This window comes from Gambusia affinis, linkage group LG13 (genome assembly GCF_019740435.1).
Source record: "Gambusia affinis linkage group LG13, SWU_Gaff_1.0, whole genome shotgun sequence".
Taxonomy (NCBI): Eukaryota; Metazoa; Chordata; class Actinopteri; order Cyprinodontiformes; family Poeciliidae; genus Gambusia; species Gambusia affinis.
The window spans coordinates 8,378,161-8,400,593 of NC_057880.1; the positions used below are offsets into that span (position 1 = coordinate 8,378,161).

General features: G+C 42.8%; 1 protein-coding gene across 3 annotated transcripts in view; it reads left to right on the top strand.

Moving 5' to 3' along the window:
* sdccag8 (SHH signaling and ciliogenesis regulator sdccag8) overlaps positions 1 to 22,418 on the top strand; it is a 49,058-nt gene extending 26,640 nt beyond the window's left edge. Inside the window, exons 15-18 of one of the 3 annotated variants that reach the window (XM_044135612.1) lie at positions 3,338 to 3,446; positions 5,320 to 5,451; positions 19,552 to 19,678; positions 19,942 to 22,418. In XM_044135612.1, coding sequence (XP_043991547.1) covers positions 3,338 to 3,446; positions 5,320 to 5,451; positions 19,552 to 19,678; positions 19,942 to 19,980 — 407 coding nt within the window. In that variant the 3' untranslated portion in view covers positions 19,981 to 22,418. Of the gene's footprint in view, positions 1 to 3,337; positions 3,447 to 5,319; positions 5,452 to 5,781; positions 6,033 to 15,739; positions 19,527 to 19,551; positions 19,679 to 19,941 lie in introns of those variants that run through there. The other 2 variants (XM_044135611.1, XM_044135613.1) reach the window with 2 other exon arrangements.
* The last annotated feature ends 15 nt before the right edge of the window (positions 22,419 to 22,433 follow it).

The following is a 22,433-nucleotide window of genomic DNA, read 5'->3' on the forward strand; positions in this document are numbered from 1 at the left end:
GATCTTAAATCTTCCACTGCAATATGTAGTGGAATAAATTCCAGCTGAGTTGAAGTGACCTCAAAAAGATTAGGACAAGAAAAAAAAAAAAGACAGAAGAGAATAGAGTCTCTTAGAAGAGAATAAAGAGTAGCCAAGCGAAGGGAAGATGGGAAGGTGATGGGAGCGGAGCAGAGAGAGAGAGACCCGGCTCGGAGCTCCCTGTCTGTCTGCACAGCAGAGCTGCTGCTGTTACCACATCTGCTGTGCCATCTGGATCCCCCCACCACCCCCAAACACCCACCACCCACCTTCATCCACCCTCCCTTCCCTCGCCTATCTTATCTTTTTATTTACCTGTGGTTCTCTTCAACAACTAGGGAGCCTGCTGGTACGCAGAACAAAGATGGAGGGTATAGAGGGAAGAGTGGATGGTTGGGGGGCGTAAACAAAGCGTTTCTTTCTGGCGCGTGTCGGCGGCACACATGTTGTCTAAAGAGAGCTGACATCAGAGCACAGCAGGAAGCTGTGGATGGGGAGGGGATGGAGGGGTGGATGTCCTTTAGTAACTCGCATCACTTCCTATCCCCATGCAGCCCAACAGACGAGCTGGATAATTAGCTTTCCTGCTCTCCAAATCCCGCCTCTTTGTCCATTCGTTTGTCCTTCCATCCATCCGCCCCCCTCCCTTCTTCGTCGCTCCCCTCCCACCTTTTTTTTCTTTTTCTTTTTTTCATGTTTCTGTTTTTGAGTAAATGTGTACAGACCAACCCCTAGATGATATCAGATATTTGTCCCTCCAACCCTCCCTCCTTCGCTCCCTCCCTCATTTTTCCTCTGTTTGTTTCCAGTGCCAGTTCTGCTGTGTTTCTGTGTCCCAGGGTTCTTTTTGGCCTACACATGGCAAGATATATTCAAAGCCCGCTCAGTTAATTAGCATTCTTCATACAACTTTCTGCAGCCCATGACCAAAACTTCGCTGAGTGTGTGTGTGCGTGCATGTCCGTGGGATTTTGTACTTTTATAGTTTACCGCTCCGTAGCATCCGAGTTCTGCAGGAGCGCTACATTGGCTGAGGCTGCGCGCACATTAAAAACAGTTAATGGGCAAACAAAACGTCACATTTCACCCAATTTAATCATCGTTTGTAGGTAACTTTTAACAAAACACTTCAAGCGAAGGGTCAGATTTCAGCAATGCGATACAGTGCTGCTTTTTGGCTCAAACGAAGACTGCACGCATAGCAAAAACAAACATTATCTGAGTGACTTTTCAAAGTCATCGGTGTTTTTTTTTTTTGTTTTGTTTTTTTGGTTGTGTTTGACAGTAACAGAATGCCGAAGCAGGTGGATCATTCCCACAATCCAAACGGCAGCCATTGTTTTTTTTTTTTTGTTTGTTTTTTTTTTTTCTCCTCTTCTTTTTAAAGAGCAGACATATGTTCGAGAGAGAAACGTAGACCGTTTCAAAGGAGCGATGAAAGCCCGGTGTTGGATTGTTCAGAAAGAGGCCCCCATGTGTGGATGAGGACGTGGCAGGAAGGCTGCAGGAAAAAGGAGGCAGAAAGCATGTTCAAACACAAATCTCGCTCCTTTTACCCTTTTTTCGCACACTTTAGATTTCCACTCTGTCTTCAATGTACAACTGGTTCCCTCTGCATGGCGACTCCTGTTGTTTGAGCACTTTTGATGTTAATGAGAGTGTTGACAAGCGTATTTTTTGGATATCCATTAAAAGAGACATATGTATGTTGCTTTTGCTGCAGTATTCCTCACAATAGGTGTCAGTGCTTTGCTGTGGCCATAAGGTAATGGTTGTCCTCTGATCCATCAGTCTGTTCTAGTTTCGTCTTTTTTTTTTCTTTTTTTTTTAAATTATGTATCAACTGTATAGCCTTTTGAAACCGAGACATTTAGTTTTTTTCCCCCCCCGGTTTGTAGATGTTTGCATAAAAGTAGTTTCTCAGATTAATTTAACTGAAGAATGAAAAGAACTGAATTACATATCATTACTTAATAGGAAAAGTCAGACTCAAATCATTTTTCTCAGAGAGAAATCTTTTGCATCACAGTGCTTGAATTTGTGAATTGCATGTAAAATAGAGAGTTGTAAAGAATCACCAAGCCGTGCAGTCTATCATTTATAGAGGAGGAAAAAGACAGATGTTTCCCTTTCCTGATTTTCTCTTTCTGATCAAGATCGTGCTCGACTGTTGATCACACGACTTGTGTGATGCGAAAAAAGTGTTTCCATTGCAGTTTTGCCAAAAACACGTCAGCATTCAAAACCACTTCATCCTCGCACAGAAAGTTTTTAATTTGAAACGTGAGTTGTTGTTTTTTTTTTAGAAATCGGCAAGTTTCCATTAAGCAAATTTCTTTTTGTAATTCAAACCTGCGCAATTTTATGCTCAGTGGAAATGTGTGATGACACATCTGGGAGAAACTCTGTTACGTGTTCCTCACAAAATATAACACAATATAACACAATACACAATATAACACAATAATACACAATATAACACAATAATACACAGCTACCAGTGGCTGTCCAACTCTTCAACTCCTCTCTGTGACCATAATGGACTGTCGCTAACGCCAGTTTGTTTTTAACAGCATTGTTATTCGTTTTAATTTAGGATAACAGATAGATTCTTATATTTCTGGCTTTTCTATAGCACATTTATACTGAATAACTGAGCCTGTCGTAAAAGTTTAGCCATGCATCGCTTGGAGCTCTACTGCCCATTTTGGATGTTTTTTTGCAAAGCTTTTACCTGTTCATATTAAATTCACTCAATTCTGATTTCCCTTTAAAAACTGCATGACGATATAGAAAGAAATTGCTAACTTATATTAGCAATTATTTGTTAGACCCTACGTTGAAACAGCTATCTTTATTTGTTAATATTGATTCATACTTTCCAAACTAAATGACTCATTCAGATTAAAACATCTATAACACGGTTACTTAACTGAGTTTTATTCAACCTTCCTGTTATCTGCCTTACGGCTCGCTCTCTCCCACAGCCTATTAAAAACAGAAATGTCTCAACATGTAGTTTTTGCTTGAACTGCTTCGTGCATTCTCTCCCTTGTGTAACATCTTCCACCCCAAAGGCTGCTGTGGTTAGTTGATGCATTCAATCAGAAACCACTTTTTCATTTTCTCTCAAGTCAGGAGCTTTTAAGCTGAAAATCAGCCAATTCTGTTCCCCTGTGGTATAAATACCGCTCACGCTCCCTGTCATGCGTTTGTTTCTAACAGTTTTTACCAGAGCTTGAAGCAGGTGTCTGTAAGCGGCTGGTTTTTAAGAGGAAAAATAGACTAACTTCATCTTTTTGGTCATTTCCTCCAGTCGGAGAGATGGAGAATCTCATGGGTTCCCAGAATTCCCTGATCGGGAAGCTCAAAGAGGAATGCTGCAAACTTGGGGCCAAACTGGAAGAGTTGTCTCATCAAAGCAGGTCAGTGTTTCCTCCTAAACATTTATCCCCTGAATTACCCTCTCATTTCCCTCCCCACGTCGCCTGGTAACTCAGTGGCAGAAACTTTTGTTTGTCGTTTTGTTTTCTGTTTCAAGGGAACAGTTGTTTGTTCTCTCACTCTGCGCTTTATTCCCTCCGTCCGTTTGACGGCCGTGTCATCGTTTCACAAAATCATCATCCGCCCCGGCTGTCGGGCAGAACATGTGAAAAAGCTACAAACTGCTCTGCAGTCTGACCTGTTTTCTTGTTAACCTGATGCTACAATAGTCACAGCAGGCCTGCCCAGCTCTCCATCTGGGCTGCCCATGTGTGTTTCTCTGTGTGTGTGCGCGTGTGTACGAGCCTAACCCTGGGCCCAGAGTCCTGTCAGCTGTTGGAGCTGTGCTACACATTAGTCACATGACAGCCCTCAATCTGGCCGAGACAGACCGTACTGGCCTCACCAACCACAGGACAGACACACACACACACGCACACACACAGTCTGAAGTACAGTACTTTCTTGTGGTACACTCTGTACTCCTTTATGCATGTTATAAAGTAATATGCCTGTGTAGACTCTGCTGCAGCGTGTGAAGCTGCAGCAGAGCGGTGTTTGGTGCTGCAGGCTGTTTGCGCTCCTGGAGTCCAGGTCCACTCTAGCGGCTAAAGTCCTGCTGGACGGCTAAGTGAGGGCGCACCAAGACAGCTGCAGCAGGACGAGCAAATAAACTCATTAATTTCAGTAGTTGGTCTCGCTGATGTTGTGTTAACCAGACTTCAGGCTGCTGGTCTGCGGGATGTGACTGATGTGACTGAAGCTGATTTTTAAGGGTTTTAAGGACATTTCTGTTGTTTTCACTGCAAAAACACGAAATCTTACCAAGTATTTTTTTGGTCTAGTTTCTAGCGCAAATACCTTGGTGCACTTGAAATAACTTACAAGTAACTTTTCAGCAAGATATAGAAGCTTGTTTTAAGTCAGTACTTGCACAATATTGATGGAGAAGTTCTTGTTATTTCATCTATAACAAGACATTTTCCCCATGTTGTAAGTGAAATAATCTGCCAGTGGAACGTCTACGTTTTTTTAATCAATACTAAGGAATTACTGACTTATAACAAGATCCTATATATTTCTGAGAAGTTGCTTATAAGTTGGTTTCTTTCATATTTCAAGTTTTACTACGATGTTTGCAGTAGAAACTAGACCAAAAATACTCGGTAAGATTTTGTGTTTTTGCAGACTACAGTGTTTACCATCTCCTGTTTTTACTCTCACTGTTAATGATAACCTTAGTAAGCAGTTTTATGTATTCAAAATTATGAATTATACCTAAACAGTCTGCAGGGATTTTAAATACATTACTGGCTACATTAATGTGGGAAAAACACAAGAGTACACTTGAAATATGACAACTTTTCAGCAGAATACCTGAGCTTGTCTTAAGTTAATAATTCCTTATTATTAATAAAGATTACTGTTCCCACTGTCATAACATGTTACTTATAACATGGGAGAAATGTCTTGTTATAGGATAAATAATCTGCCAGTTGAACTTTTGCTTTATTTTGATCGGTATTAAGGAGTTGTTGAATTATTGAAGGAATTATCAGAGTTTCTATTCAGCCAGAAAGTCTTAAATTTAATTTAAGGATTTTCCAGGTAGCGGTATGGAAAAGAAGAACAGAAAATGGGAACATATTTGAAATATTAGTTGTCAATTATTACTGACTGCAGATTTAATGAAGCAATTCTGCACTGTATGTTTCCTTTTTTCTTTTCTCTTCATTGTTTTCAACATGCCTGTATGTGCAGCACAGGCTGCACTTTCATTTGTTCATCGTTTGCATTCCTGTTGCCTGTGCACAGGAGCGAGCTGGAACAGCTGGCTCTGGAGAAGCAGCACTCGGAGGAGACGGTGAGGAGTCTGAGAGCGCGCTGCTCGGAGATGGAGGAGCAGTGTGTCCAGCATGGACGCATGCACCAGCGCATGAAGGACAGGTGTGGAAACTTTACGCAGAACGTTCTCACCATCACTCAAGCTGAGTCTAAAGTTTCTGCCAAAGCCTGGTGTGGCATCCTAACCCAGACAAGTTCATATCTGCTGCGGGTTTTCTTTTGAAGGAACAGGATTTTGACTGTATTTTGCATGGTTTGCATTTGAGCGTTAGGGGCAAGGATAGAAAAATGTGGAAATTATGGAAGATTTAAAATGCACAGCTGTGGGTCTTTAAGTGACCAAACACTTAAAATGTGACTCATTCAAAACTGCAAGGAAACTTTTGCCAACAGATGAAAACAAATGTTGTCTTTTTTTCTTTTTTTCTTCAGCTGCATGAATTAGAGAATAACTCCTCCCCCACCTGTTGCTGCACACCGAAAGACTCGGCCACACTTTTATTTTTCTGCAGATGCAAAAAAAAAACCGTGATGGTCATTATTAAGAAGCTAACAGGAGAATAAAGGCTGGCTTGTTATACTTCCTGTGCTTCTCTATAAAGAACAGAACTGTGAAAAATAGGTGTCAATAGATATTTTTCATATTTTGCTTAAGTTTGTGCATTAAAATAAAAATAATTAATAGATAGTAACATTATTACAGCTGTAATATTCAGTGTTTTATCATTTTAGCATCAGTGGGAATAATTGTTTCTTCTTTAAATGCCAGTTCTCAATTAGAAACGTTTTGCGTCAAATACTTTTGGTGATACAGTGAAAACATGACACAGTGGTATTTTTTCTTCATGCCTCAACTTATGGCTTGAATTTCAGAAACAAGACATAGTTCCTTAAATCAAGGCACAAACTGAACTGCGTCATAAAAAATTATTAGTGAAAAGAAGAACATGGATTCTCATGTTTTCGTATTTTGTTCAACGTGGCTCTATTTCGATGATCAGATTAATATTTCTAGTTTTTACGTGTTGAAGTTGACTTCTTTTTTTTTTCTTTTTTTTTTTTTCCACTTTGAAAAGCTGCAGTTAAAAGTTGCTCCGTCGCCACGGCGATGCGGGGGTCTCTTCCTCCTGAGTGCGGAGCCCAGTTGGTGCGCGTCTCGGCAGGGCGCCTGGCGTGCAGCCTGGCTCTGCCAGTGTGGGCGTGGGTGTGTGGGTGTTGTTGCCCCACTCTGCAGGATCTCTACCCCAGTACCCCCCCGCCCCCCCCCCTTCTCCACAACCCACCACCACAACCTTCCACGTTTGTCTCACACACACACACACACACACGCGCGCGCGTGCACGCCCACCATCACTGACACTACATATTGTCTTCCTCCCACCGGTGTTAACCTGCCGACAGTCGGGACGCCGCCAAAAAAAACAAAGTTTACCGAGTCACAGCTGTCTCCCGGTCGTGCCGGACTGTTTTTTTTTTTTGTTTGTTTTTTTTTGTGCGTGTAAAAGGGAAAAACAATTTTAAGTTGTCACGCGCTGCAGAGCTTGAATCTTCTGTATGTTTCCGTGCATATGCTGTGGTGGTATTTCTTTCCTCGCCGTGCGCGTGAGCCCGCGTTGCGCGCCTGTGTGCATATGGGTAGTAGCTATTGCACGCTCTCAGGAGGGTAAGCAGAGTTGGATTCCGGCTGCCAAATGTGGGATTGGCTGGGAAGTTGGCACCAAACTTCTCTCTTCTCCCAACTGAACCACGATAATCACTCTTGGCATTTATGAAGTTTTATTTTCTGCTTTGACACTCAGTTTGTTGATGAATCCTCCTGGTAGTTCGAAATCTCCAGAGTTCAGCTCTAGCGGAGGTCAGTTTGGGAGCGAGTTGCTGATCTGCTGACCACGTTTCTGCTTCCTAAGGTGCGCGTGTGTGTGTGTGTGTGTGTGTTTGGAGGGGTTGGAGTGGGCAGGGAAAGTAATTTGTTTGGTTTAAGCAGGAAATTCATGTAGTTTGGATTTGGTTTTGTTGATTTGTTGTTAGGAGGCAGAGCAGAGATGATGGAAAGCTTTTTATTGTTCCTTTTATTTGCAGATGGGATTCTGACGCCTTTCAAAACCACAAATATTTCATTTGCAGCCGAACGAACAAAAAAATACGTAGTTCTCCCGTGTCTATCGAAGCGTTATTGGAGTCTTGCATTTTACTTTGGAGCCCCTGAACTTTCAGCTCTCTTTCAGTGCGTCAGTTTGTTCACATAGTCGCCTATAAGCCGGAACATCATATGGTTCTTTCCTTGCGCTGAACAGCAAATCTCCTGTTAGCGTTCAGGTCTATCCATCGAGTGTTGTTCGCTGCTCCCTGCAGGCCCCGGTTGCTCAGCGGGCCCCCCGCCGCGCCGTTCGGGGGTTAAGGTGTACGTGTTAACAATCTGGTGTAAGTGGGTTCACTATCCAGCGCCCCGCCCCTCCCCACAGCCTCTCCATCGGCCTGCAATCTGTGCTGCGAAGAGCGGCAACAGCGCACCACGCACAAAACATTTGGAAAATCAGCTTGATTTATTTTTACATGGGCAAGCTGATTGCCAAACTACACAGGGGTTTTAGCACACAATGTTTTTGCTGCGCCACTTAATTATTTATTTCACTATTTCTGTGTTGCTGCTTCTTTTCTCTCTCTCTTTTTTTAAGTTGGGAATGAAGCGGACGGGAGTGGGGAAGAGCTGGAGCGGGACAGCAAGGGAGAGTTAGAGCCAGACGCTGCAAAGGATTAATTCACTGTGACTGGAGATGTTTAAATGAAGATAGTTTATATTAAAGTACAGGAACAGAAGTGAACTTTTTTATTTTGTGAAATTGATGTTTTGGATACTTTTTCAGTTTATAAAGCTAGAAGTCGAACAGATTTAAATCGGCTGGTGATTTCCAATTTCCAATTCAGTAAATGCATTGAATCTAAGCAGCCCCATAAAAAACCACATGAAGGTTTGGTACGTATGTTCTGGTGTATATATTTTAAAATTTTCTGTTGCATACAATATTGCTGCATCAATCACAGAACCCACATTGTATTTTTCTCTTTTTTTTTATGGCCGATTGTTGTTCAGCATGAGCAGAAAACAGGAATTGGGTATCGCCTTGGACAAATCTAATGAGAGTGTGCCTTAGATGAATATTTGGAAAAGAATAAAATAATCAATTGACACCTATGTTTTTCTGAAACAATGTCTGCACCGCTCGGGTTTTAGCTTCTGGGGAAATAAAAAACCCCCCAGGAAAACAGGACAGAGTTCATCCAAATGGACAGATATAGATATGCAGAGCCTGACTGTGTGACACGAACTTATTGTGTCGTGTTCGTCCATTTCCCTTGTGATGCTAACATTATGACAACTTCGACGCGTCTACTACCAAAGAGAAGCAAAGGTTGATTGTCTATTTTTGCACAGATGAGTTGTTTTTCTACCTTGAATTTTTCAAATATAATATTTTTCATCTTTACGTAACCTTACCCCAGAAATACTGTGAGAATTACACTAATATTGTGCAGCAAAGGCATTTCCAGAAAGAGAAACATTTCCACATGACATGATCTGCTGGGATAAAAGTTAAAACTGAGTGGAAACATATTCACTCCAGATTGCTCTTCGTGTCGATTTTTCGGTCACATTTCGGATCTAAATCCGGTTCCTCAGCTGCGCCTGCCCTCCTCTTCCTCACCTCTCTCCTCCACTCCAACTTTCTTCCTCTCTCCTCCTCCTCCCCTCGTCCTTCTGTACCGAACACCTCGCAACCTTTCCTCGCCTCACAGCTGTTCACAGGCTGTTTCACCAATTATCACGACGCACACGTACACTCAGGTCGCACACACTTATCCGACAGACCAACAGTTGTTTAAGCTCACATAGCGGCAGCAGAGTGTGTTTGCCGGAGTCGGGTTGCGTGGAGGTGCGGTCTTATACGGAGAGCAGCAACATATACGCAGATGTGCCTGCAGATCCACAGGCTTCGCTCGGCCATATGGCCTCCACCAAGAAGGATTGTGCCTACGTCTGGAGGAAAAAGTGGGAGGGAGGGACGGCGGAGGGATAGAGGGGCCGTGTGTGGCAGGAGCTGTGCAAGCAGTTGTTGAAGTATGCACGCCTGTGGATGTGTGCGTGTGTTTGCACCAGAGGCTCCAGCAGATCGGCTAATGGAACAAATGGCCGCGGCGGGCCGAAGGAGGAAGGAACAGGCTTGCTGCTACCGCAGGCGGACGGCGAGCCTCGGGCGAGGGCTGCTTCATCTGCTGCATACACACAGACACACACACACACACACACCCGTTCTGCTGCTCTCCTGATTCCCTCTCTGCCCCCGTCCTCCTCGCTCCCTAACACTCAGTGTGCTGCCATGCCCCCAGAAGCAAAAGGATGCTCCTCGCAAAACTTTTCATTTGCAAATGAAGTTGGCAGCGGCCGAGCAGAAGAAAGCAGGGCAGCTTTCGTTTGGGATCTGAGAGAGGTACAGATAAACAGAGGGATGATGAAAGAGTGACAAAAAAGGCAGCCCAGTTTTCTTTTCTTTTTTTTTTTCTCTTTTATTGTTGGTTCTGATTCGCATTATGCCGCGAGTATTAACAGGACTCCTGTCATCGTTTTTTAGTGCAGTTCTCAGCTGCATTCTGCATAGAGATCACACGTTTTTACACTTTCTTTTTTTCTCCAAATAAAAGCTCTGCAGTGGGATTTTTCAGCTGTTAATGGTTACAAAATAGCATCAGCTTTGAATGCATTTTTTATTACACATTTAATGTCCTTCATAAGGATGCTAAACGTCCATCCGGTAGTCGTGTTCTTGGACTGCGGGAGGAAGTGCACAGCAAAAACACAAAATGTTAAGTATTTTGGATTTTGCTTCTAATGAAAATATCTCAGTACACTTGAAATAAGAATAAACTGACTTAAAGGTAACTTTTAAGCAGGAAACAGAAGCTCTTTGTTCAAGTATTGATTCCTAAATATTGATGAAAATGCACTAGTTTCATTGTCAGATTATTTCTCTTAGTCATTTATAATCAATATTAAGAAATGATTGACTTAAAACAAGCTCACATTTCTTTCTGAAAAGGTACTTGAGTTAGTTTTGTCTAAGATATTTGCACTAGAAGCGAGAGCAAAAATACTTTTTAAGATTTTGTATTTTCGCAGTCTGTCAAAGAGAAACCGTGCATGCATATGAAAAAAAAAACAAGAATTAAAAAAAACGATTTGAATCCGTTTTCTAGCTGCTGTTATCCGCTGACGCACAGAGGAACCTTCACTTCCTATCATCTCTCTGCGTCTCTCACATGCTTTGCGTTCTTTCCCCTGGATGGCGCTGGTTAGTCGTCTTCCTCTTTCATCTCTCCCATCTCCGCTCTGCCCAGCTGGCTTTTGTAGCCAAGAGCGACCGCAGGGCAGCCTGCTGAAAGAGCATTGTCAAACGGTGGCTTTACAGCTCACACACACTCACACACACACACACACACACACACGCACGCATACACGCATGGAGACGCACAGATTTGCAGCTCAGATGTCGGGCCGTAGCCAGAGGCTCGCAAGCTGGAGCGTTAACCACGTATAGCGACACATCTAGAGTCCCAGTCGCTGACACTGAGGCGACTTTATATAAATATAAATGGAAATGTGGGGCAGTAACACCTGTCCGTTTTGTCGGGGGAAAGAAGTGAAAAGAAGCATCAGCAGAAATGCTTTTACGTTAAAACACGAGACATAAAAAGAGCGAGCTGGCCTCGCAGCCTTGACGTTGAGTGGGAAGATTCAGCCGCCTGCAGCAGATCGGCCACCTCCGTCAATACAGCAAAAATCAACAAAGTCTGAGCCCATCCAGAGCTGCAGTCGTCAGATCGTTCCTCCCTCAAACTTTCCAATGAGGCTTAATAAAAGTACCAGCCAAGAGCGTTTTTATTTCACGCTGCTTGATCCTGTGTCAGTCGACGCTGAACTCCTGCCTGGAAACGTTAATAAACACAGGAGCGTCTGGCTGCAGCAGGTTGTCAGGCCAGACGGATAAAAAATAAAAAACAATTTCTTTCATTTATCGTTTTTTTTTTATTCCTAGTTTTTTTGTTGTTGTTGATAGAAAATTGTCAGTTTTTATTTTTTTTATTTTTTGTACAATAAAATAATCTGTCTAAATGTTAGAGTCATAATAAAATTAAATTATGAAAGGAATAAGACTTTTGTGTGGCAAAATGATGGGAAACAGTAAATGGAGCACAGCAGCAGGAGGTTTGTGAGGCCCGCCTGTTTTCTCTCTCTCTAATCGACATGTAAATCACCCTGCATGGTAAAATCAGCTTTATAGGTCGATGTTTCACATATTTGGAGCAACATGTCCGTAACACATTTTCTTAAATATTTCGTACTGACGATAAACCAGTTCAAAAAATTATTGTGTGAACGACTTTTTATAGATTTCCATCTCAAATCCTCAAAATAAAATATTAAAAGTTACTTCAATTAAAAAAAAAAAGAAAAAAAAGTTCCATCAAGAACTTAAAAGCACATCAGAAACAGCAACGTCAGCCTGTTTGTAATGCATTTGTTTTATTATGACAATGTAACATTTTAGAGTCTCTGCAGCCCGGTAGAAATGAGGCAAATGTTTGCTCTCATTGGTTTGTATCTGTTGGATATAAAAAGGCATCAAGCGGAACAGTGGCGAATAAGTAATACAGTTTACAGACTTAGTCAGGAACTATTATTGAAAAAAAATCAAATACAATTTAATATTGTTGAATTTCATTGTCTTACTTTTACTGAAAATAACTAGTTAAATATCGTCAACAGTGGAGACGACCTGTTTTCTAAAGTGTGAAAAGATTACATCTGGGAAATGGTTATTATTATTATTATTATTTCTTTATTTTTAATAGACTTTATATGAACATATTGCCCAATTTCAGATGGGCTGGGATGTTAATGTGTGACTAACATCTGGCGCGTCAGAGCTGCAACAAAAACCGTATGAAAGCGGAGCGTTCGGCACAGCTGGAGAACAGCTGGGAGCCGGGAAATAAATGAAAAACAGGACTCGGTTTGTGTTTGTCTTTTTGGATGCTAATTTTAAACATTAAGATAATTGTTTGTTTGTTTTTTCATGTTTGAGGAGAGGACAGGAAGGGTGGTAAAGATTAATTTTGTATGTTAGAAAGTGACGGGCTGCGTTTAATGAGAGCAGAGAGGCACGACGTGTGTGGCAGCCTCATCCTCCTCCGTGTCACCAATCGCGTTCTCGTGTCAAATGTGCATGTTAGCGAGAGCAACAACTGGCATGACAGGTTGGTGGAGAAGACGAGGGCCATGGCCGTCAGGCAAACACACACACACACACGCACGCACACACATGGTGTACAGTTGTGTGCCAGCCAAGATTTTGCTCGAATGCTGGGGTATGAGGGTGGATTGTCTGGGTCTGGGTGTAACGTTGATGTGTGTGTGTGTGTGTACCAGGTTTTTATTCTTATGGGAACCTATTCCTGTCTACAATGTGGGGTTACGGGGACCATTGCTCCTTGTGGGGACATTTTCTCGGTCCCCATGAGGGAAATTGTTGTTTTTGGGTTAGTGGTTAGCTCTGTAATGGTTGGGTTTAGGGTTAGGATTATGGTAAAGGTTAGGGTGTATTAATCAATGGAAGTCAATGTGAAATCCCCACAAGTGATGAAAACACGACTGTGTGAGCGTGTGTGCGTGTGTGTATGTGTGTGTGTCAGCTGTACCCGCCAGGCCTCTGGCAGTGTTTCCGTAACCAGGAGAATTGAAGGCGTCTGCCTGCGTTCTTCACCCCCTCTGGACGATTAAGCCCCTCAAACAAACGGACACGGAGCTTCACTGCGTCAAATACCTGCTGCTTAAATGAGGCTATGCTTCAGTTTTACACCTGATTTCCGTTTCATTTCTAATTTTCCCTGTACACAAGCTTAAGGTGAAGCTCTTCGTGTGTCTTGTTGCACATCTTGTTCAGACCCAGAACCAGTCTGGGTCACCAGTGTCCAGGTGGCAGAAAGCTGCGGTTTAAAATGCCCGAGTTTTCTGATGAAATGCCACAGATTGTGACTATGAACCGTTCCCTTCCCCCACCTATTGCTGAACATTTCCACCAATACAAACTGCCTTACAGGCACATGCTATTTGTATGTGATGAACCAAGGTTTTAATAAACTGCCTTATGTTTGTGTTACATTTAAAAACCGCTGAATGTTTTCCATCATGGCATCCCTTTATCTTAACGCCATTTGGATCAGAATAGAAGGAAATTGTCAGAATGACTGGCTGAAATCAAGTGACTTCCATTGTTCCTTTAGTCACATTAGAAACTAATTTGGCTGTTAAGAAATATTTCCAGCTGCAACAAAGTGCAGACAGACATGGTGTGAAAACCATAACAGTGCCACTCATCGCTCTTATCGCTAAAACAACAACCAGCAAGCTACACATTGCGATCTTGTTAAGCAGCTGACTGGAGGCTCTACCGGAGCAGAAAACCTGGCTAATTAAGCTAATTGTATTTGTTACTCTGAAAAGAGCAAAGCAGCAAATGTATTCTGTACTCAACTTAAAAACTGACTCCTTATTATTTGGATTTCTGTTCTAATGTGAGCATCAAATAAGTTAATATTGCAATCATTTTTCTGCAAATTATTAATACACGATTTGCAGATCATTGTAGCCTTTCTATTTAATAGTGCTGTGTGATTTCATACAGCTTTGTGTAAATGCTGTGATACTATTGGGTATACACATGCCACTAACATCGATATCAACCGATAAATCAAACTGCGCCGGTGTTAACAGATGATATTTATCTCCATCCTGCTGCTGTTCGTTTCTGGAGGGGGAGTGGAGCAGGATGGTGATTTTGTATGGTCATGTGACAGTGATGCAGCAAAGGATTGTGGGAGTTTAACTGAAGCAGAGAAGCAGTGGTGTGGTTCTTTTCTTCAAGGTGTCTAAAGTGTAGCGATATCTGTTCTCTGAGATAGCAATATAAACATCGGATTTCAACATTGGCCCAAATTTTCATATCAGTACGTGCATAGATACTATAGTGGTTTTTGTAATCAAGGTTATTATGCAGTCAGAATCTCATACTGGCCTAGAAATGATTTTGTCTCTAATTTTATGGTTAAAGAACCTCCTTTGACTCCAGTTTAGATCGTCTCCCCGGTTGACCTCCCATCTTACTTGTGAATCAGATGAGTGTTGCTGTAAAAGCAGCCGCTCCATGTGAGCGGCTGAGTGACAGACCTGAACGCCGCCCGCAGATCTTCTGGATCAGTGTTTCTCCGACGTGGCGTTAGCACTTTCCCTTCAGACCGTGCCTCCAGGACATATGCTCCCACCTGTAAATAAATATGCAAACACAGACAAACACAACAGAGTTCAGACTCTAGCTGTGGGCTATGACTGATACACGCCACAGAGAGGTAGGTCTGTGTGTTTGCGTGATGTAATTAAGCTCCTCGGTTGCAGCAGTCAATAGAGAGCGCTGCGGTTGGAGGTGCAGAGTTTGATTATTGGGCCGTCAGGGGAAATTACTGCAAAGTGCCTCCCAGCAAAACTTCCTTCTTCACGTCTGCTGGAGAGCTAAACACACACTTGGGCTACGTTCAAACAACAGGCGAATGCAGCCCAAACCTGCTTTTTTTCTTTTTTGGCCCAAACGCGACCTATATCCTGCTTTTTCACCGCAGTCTGTTCGGTCCAATTCTGATCTTTCCACTCCACCCCCCAAAAAAAAATCTGATCTGTGCCAATGTGGCAGTAAGTCAGATACGAATCTGATTGTTTTCAAAATGCCTGCAGTCGCATTTTATCCAGCTTTTATGTCATTGATGTGAGACGTGCATCATAATTCTCCACCCAAAAAAAAAAAACATCTGGGTGTGCCTGAGTCACATCACTGACGGTCCAAACAGACTCCTCCATAGTAGCTGCAGACAGTGCTCCTCAGAACGCCATTGCTATGAGTTGTTCTTTCTTTTTATTAGCTTCAATAGTGTTGTTATGATATTGTGACGATACTGTCGGCTCTCGCTGCTGAATAAACTTTAAAATTGATCCATTCGTGATTATTTCCTTAAACCATGTGTGTGTGTGTGACATCTACGTTTCTCTTCGGCGAATACTGTTCACTTTGGGTTCTTGAAACCGTTCATACACAAAAGTCTCATTGCAGTCGGGTTTAATTAGTATGAGCAGCCGTGGAAAAAAAAATTGGATTTTAGCAAAAAAATAAATAAAAAATCATAATTGAACATCAAGAACTGCTGTGTGAACGTGGCCTTGAAGGCTGTTTCAGGCAGGGATTTCCCACTCATTTCAGTGCAGATTGAAGTGAACCGTTGGCTCCAGCAGGTGGTGTTGTTTCCCCGGGTCAGGAAGGAAGCTCTCCCCGTGTGACCCCGAGCTCTCCGCTGTCCGCCCCGCCGGCAGCAGCAGCAGGGCGACGGCTGGAGACCGCTGCCTCTCCATCTCTGAGACCGCATATCGTCAACCCTCATCTTTCAGCGTCCGCAGACCCCGTCAACTCAGTCAATCCACAAATCCGTCCAAGCCTCCAGCCCTCCTTCTCACTTCCCAGCAGCCAGATGAGTGTGTGTGTGGGTGTGTGTGTGTATGTGTGGATGGATTAGTGAGGGGCAGTGTCTGCGCATTAGGCTGTATTAAGCCCTAATTAAAGATTGTGCCAGTCGATGGAGGCCAGTTATTGGATTTGCTGCTTTAGCGGCTGGAAGGAGCGCTACTTTAATCATACACACACACACACGCACATACACACTCGCCTTGCCTCTCAGGGACAGAGCAGGAAGGTGAGATGAGGTGGATTAGAGCGAGGCCAGAGGTTGGCAGCTCTCCACTCCGACAAACACGGCGCGTTTGGTCGTCTGCGTAGCCGGGTCGCAGCTTTTACTCACCGCGTTGCATAAACCTTCAGCTTACAACCTGCGGCCGGTTTAAACATCTCAGGCCGTGACCTGACCGACTGATTTACTGGCTGGGCTGAGACGGAGCCTTTTACACAGCCATGCCAACGTGTTCACAGCCCTTTAACATGTTCGCATTGTGTCACGTTACCTCAATGTGTTTTTATTGGGGTCCCAGGGGACAGACCAGGGGTCTGCAACCTTTATCCAGAGACGTAAACCAGAGGATGAATACATCTGAAGGTGAACGTGAGACTGACATGATGCCGTCACATGCATGACATAACATCTGTCAGGAACATGAAGGAGTCTTCATGAATGTTGTGATGACGTATAATTTCAATTATGGGGTAAATAATGACACTTGTGTGTGGTGATGCTGCGTCTGCCTGTATTGAGGGGTTTGATCAGACTCCTTACAGCTGAAAATCTTCTGCGTAAAACCAGAAGATGAAATGGCGCTGTGATCCTCGGCGACGGCAGATTCTGGTTCTGTTTGTCTTGGCAGGATGTCGTCTGGTTCACTTCTGAGGAATAACTTCCCAGACTGACAATAAATCCTTTGTTGCAGTGTCACATTTATCTCCGGCAGAAGACAAAAGTGTAAAACTTTTCTTGGCGAAACATTTTCATGCCTCTCTCACCGTGTCACAAACCCACAGCGGATTTTACATCCAGCCACTCGTCGCGACAAATTCTCCGCAACGAGCTTCTGGAAGTTTCTCTTTGATCGACTGGCAGCGTCGGGTGGATTTCTGTGCTTCGGTGAGGGGAAGCTGTAACTGGATAAGGACTGACATTTTCTGTGTGTGTGTGTGACTCAGATTAGCTCGGTGGTGTGGAGCTGAAGGCCTGCAGTCGGAACATTCTCAACACTTCCCTCATCAAACCTTTACAGAACAACAGGCTCTGTTTCTGACCTTTAGGCTGATGTCTGCCGCTCTTCGTGAGCAGAACATCGCTGCTTTGGACTCTTTCTGTGTTTGTGTTTGTGTGTGTGTGTGTGTGTGTGTGCGATGGTTGTGTGATGTCGTGCTGTGCAGTGGCGTAGGAGGGAGAGGCAGAGTGGGAGGAAGCAGCGAGGGGGCGGCTGGTCAGGACAGCTTGGAAGCCGGCTGCAGGAGCGCCAGGCGGGGAGGAGGGTCGCCGCCCTCGGCCTCCAGGAACCGGACCGAGCCGCAGGTCTGGGATAAAACACTCCCTCAGGCGGAGGGCAGGTTAACGCTGAGAGTGTGTAAGGAGGATGATGCTGAAGAAGATGTGTGTGTGTGTGTGTGTGTGCTGGGGTTTCCAAATGAAGAGGTAGAGGAGGATTAAAGTGGAGACCATGCAGGGCCTGGTGAGGGCGGGGGAGCAGGGAGCAGATTGTGTCGCAGAGTTGGGATGTTCGCCTCCTCCGTCTGTCACACCGAGGCAGGGAGGCGGGCCAGCCGCTGCCAACATGACCAGCAGGGTAGGGCCGCTTGCCCCAAGCCCAAAACCCTCATCATCATCATCCTCTTCCTCCTCCGTAGCTAGCCATCTTCCTGGCTGCCATTTGAACCCGAAGCTGTAGTTGGCTTGGCTTCTGTTCTTTAAAGGGGACATGTTATGCATGTTTCAAGATTCTTATACAGGATTCAGTTTTTGGATGTTTTTGTACTTCCATTTGATTCTCTACTGATTCTGAAAACAGCTAAACACCTAAAAAAACAAACAAAAAAAAACAGCTGTTTTCTGGCAACAAGTCAATGATTTTTTGTGTCTGGGTGGGTTTAACACTGAGCTGCTGGTGGGAAATGTTCAGGAAGATTCTTTCCCCAAATACTCACATTATTTTTCCAGCCTCACCCTTCAGCCACACACACACACACGCACACACACGCACACACACACACACACACACACACACACTCTAATCCCAGTGAGCAGTGAAAGGGTTCATTGTCTGCAGGAGCCGCTGGGTCAGAGGGGTCGCACTAATTGGAATATTTTGGTGAAACTACACACATTCCTACAATTCTCTTTGTAAAACCAAAAAAATAAATCAATTATGCATTTTAAATTATGCATTAGATGACTAATAAAACAGTTTTGAAATAAAAGTTCATATATGCATGAACATCTGTAGTAATGTTCCTGTGTTGTTTGCTGTAGCAGCTTCTGTCTATCATATTTTATTAAAAATATCTGCTTGCTTCTTAGACTTTCAGCTCGAACCGTTTCACTTGCCGTTTCTTTTTAGGGGTTGAAAATAATGTGCTTTTTCTTCTATTACATTTTTGGAAATTTTTATTTTTATTTTTATTATAAAGCCTGAAAATAGAAATAAAATGTTGGTTACTCAACAGGTAGATATTCATCAAAAACAAGAAAAAGCCTCTTCAAAAAGTAACGTAACATTTGTGGCTTTAAACAAGCTTTTGTTTTGTTTTCCTAATTGGACTGTTAAATTAAAATTAAAAACCTCTGATCTAAATTATCACTTTGTTCTCTTATTCTTTCACGGTTCCCTAACAACAAAGGTCTGTCAAATTTAGCTGCTTAGTTTTTTAACCTTTAAGAAAATGTTTATTTTACTGCAAACATCTTCTACTCCTTGGGGATTCTTCTTGTCTATATTCTTCATCTCGATTCCTCCAGTACTTGTTTTCCTGAATGTCTGATTGGTGGTGAGTCTGATGCAAACCGCTCACCTTTCACCTCTTCACACAATCCCGGAGCTTTAGGTCTAATTAAAATATTTATCCTGACGTAGAAGGTATTCTCTTCATCTGAAGTATATAAAAGTTGAACTGAGATAATCATTGATCCACTCCTGTGCTAAAAGATGCTTTCTTTACATGAAAACCTCCATTAGCTCATCAGACGATGAGGATCCATCTGACTAGTCTTGATGTTCTCCTCCACTGTCTCAAACACATCTGGCCTACGTTTCCTCTTTCCACCACAGTGCCATCGTCTCCTTGTCAGCAGTGTTGATTGTTTGAACAACACAAAGTCCAGTGAAATTAGAAGCTCTTCGTGGATCCAGCTCTGTTTCAATATTTAACATTTGATTTTATATTTGTCAGGAGAGCTGGTTATTCCCCAAATACTACAGTGAGGATCCACTGCTTCTGACGGAGACCGAAGCCTGTGGAAGGTTATGGGTTAGAGCCCTAAGATGTAGAGTTTTAGGTTATGTAAATGGAAGTCAGTGCAAAGTCTCTGTGAAGATAGAAAGTCATACTGTGTGTGTGTGTGTGTGTGTGTGTGTTGCAGGCTGCAGCAGTTGGACCGACACTGTCAGAGCAGCGCCCAGCAGGTGTGTGAGCTTCTGGCCAAACAGAGCCAGCTGATGCAGGAAAGAAACGCGCTTAGTGAGGAGATGCAGAACCTACGCATCGAGGTACACACACACACACACACACACGACGAACTGATCACTAATTAAATAAATCTGGAGTCGACTTCATTCTGAGGATAAAAGTCAAAGTGTTGTGTTGTTTGTTTTTTTTTATACCACGTTTAAACTAATGAATCATCTGGTTGTGGATTTGTGGAGGGTCTCTTTATTCTGCTTTGCATCATTATGAGCTGTGCACACACACACACACACACACACAGTGTTGGTATTAATTATTGTTTGTTTTTGTTTTTTTATCTTTCTAGATACCCAATCTGAGACGAAATGAACCAGTGAGCACATGAGCACATCGGTTCCGGTTCCTCCTCTTCAGTCTTTCGTTCTGGATGTTTTCTACTCTGTTAAACAGAAACAAAACAGACAGTTTTTCTACTCTATTCCCCATCAGGATGTTGTTTTATGTAACTTTCACTGTGAATGACGTGTTTAAGGTGTGACGTATCAAGGACTATGGTGCTTAACATTAATAAAACCCAAAGCAACACTTTTAAAATTACTTGATTTGCTTTTCTTCTCATCTTGTTTATTGGAGTTTGGGTTACTCTGTTGACCTGTGAAATTGATCAAATATTGTTTTTACCTCAAACTATCTCAGAATTTGTCATTGTCAAAATTTCCCTTCCCTTTCTGCTTTTGTGCTGTAAATTAGAGTTCACAGCAAAAAGAACTCTGTGTAGTTTTGACAAAAAGCATAATGATGGACAGTGGCAGCTAATCCAGTAGTTCATAAAAGCGATGTCAGCATTTATGCAGGCGAAACACTTTTTTGTATGTTTAATATACATTTATTTCACTGTGACTCCCAAAAAACATGAGCTGAGTTATCAAAGAGTCATATCAAAACCGAGAGCTAGCATTAGCTGGCCATTTTAGCTAACTGCTCCCTATGCAAAGATCCTCTCTAAAAGCGAGATGTATTTACTGAGGACTTTGTAGCCCTATATGTCATGTCATAAACTCCTCAGTATCACATGTTTATCTGAAACACGAGACACTGATGAACCATGTTCTTTATATGTATATCAACTTTTAAAAATGTGTTGGAAGTAAATTCTGAATCATTTAACTGTAGAAAAACTGGAAATATTACTTTGCTCATAAAACATTTTTTATTGAAATTTGTTGGCTTTTGTATTTAAGTGGAGAATAGTTGATTACATAGATAAATGTGGCGTTATGGGACTTCATAAATGTAAAATAAAGGTAAAAAAACAAAACAGTTTGGTAGCACTCTTGGACTGACAAAAACATATTTTTGTTAATTTCTTAATAAGTTTAACTTCAGGCCTAATCATATACAATGATTTATGAATAGTCTAAATGTTTCCCCCCTTAAATGTTAGTTTCAGACATTAAAGGTTCCCTTGTTCTTTCAGACCTTTTTGGCAATAACACATATGCAAACTGGTAGCTCTAAAGGTACACACACACACACACACATATATATATATATATATCTTCACCTGGTGGAAAACAAGAATATGTGACATTTTGAGGGACTTAACACCAGGAAGTAAAGTTTTAAAAAATAAATCTTTACTGCAAACGTTTTGTATTTGAAAAGACATATACCGGTAATTCAATTTTGCACTTAAAGATATAATTCAATTCCCCTACACTTGTTTGATAAAATACAAAAGCCATCCATTAAAGACAAATGAAAGAAACTCACCACAGCTCAGCAGATTGACATAGTGCTTTATTGAAGCCGTCTGTAAGAAGGAAAATAATGTGCATCCCTATCTGATACATCTTATGTGTAAAAATACTAAGGATGTACAGAATAATAATTAAAAAAAACAGCTCCATGTTGATGGTAATGTGTTCTCACATCCTTGTGGCCACTCTGGCCCAAAACCACGGCAACCTGACGGCATGAAGGACAGAAAGGCTGCTTGATCCGCTCTGCTGTCATTTCCTGTCTTGGAAACACGGCCTTCCCCCCTCACTACTGTTCAGCTACAGTGGGTAATGGACATGGCGCTTTAGTATTTATACATGTTTGCTGCTTCTAAACTCAATAAATGACTCTCATGCTGTTAATAATCAGGTTGACGGAGGTAAACCGGGGGAGGAATATGCTGCAGAAAGGAAGTCTCATCTCTTCAGCTCGGTCCGTTTCAAACACAAGCCCGCTTGCTGTTTGGCGGCGGCGCGGCGAGCATCGGGTGAATTTTGGCCGACGTCAACGGAACGAGACGGACGCAGAGCAGCTGAGACGCGACTGGAGTCGGAGCACTAGCGTTGGGAGGTGGAAGGTACAAACGGCAGCAGCTTTAGGACGGACAGCGCGGCGTCCCGGATTTCACACGCCGTTTGGTTACGATGATGTCGTGGTGGTGGAGGTGGTGAGGGATCCTGTAAAACTGCGAGGAAGCAGAAACTGGCTTTCTGAGACGCCTGCCACGGTCAGGGAAAAAAAAACCCCCACAGTGATTAGTATCGACAAGTAGGCTACTCTTCATCATCTCAAGTCAAGTTCTTCACGCCTGACCCCAGAATCCGCCCAAACACGGAGAGCTGGAGGCTCACCGGACGAAAAACTTTTCAGTGCAATTGACGATCAACGTTTGGGTTTCTAAACTGCCTCACCGCCGGCCGACTGCTGCGCGCTTCAGCCACGTCTGTTAAATCTAGACATCAGAGCCAAATGGTTGTATCTGGAGATTTGTTTAGTGGTTAAAGATCGTCGTCTTTGTTTTTTTTTTTTTTTGTTTTTTTTTTTGTTCTTTAAAAA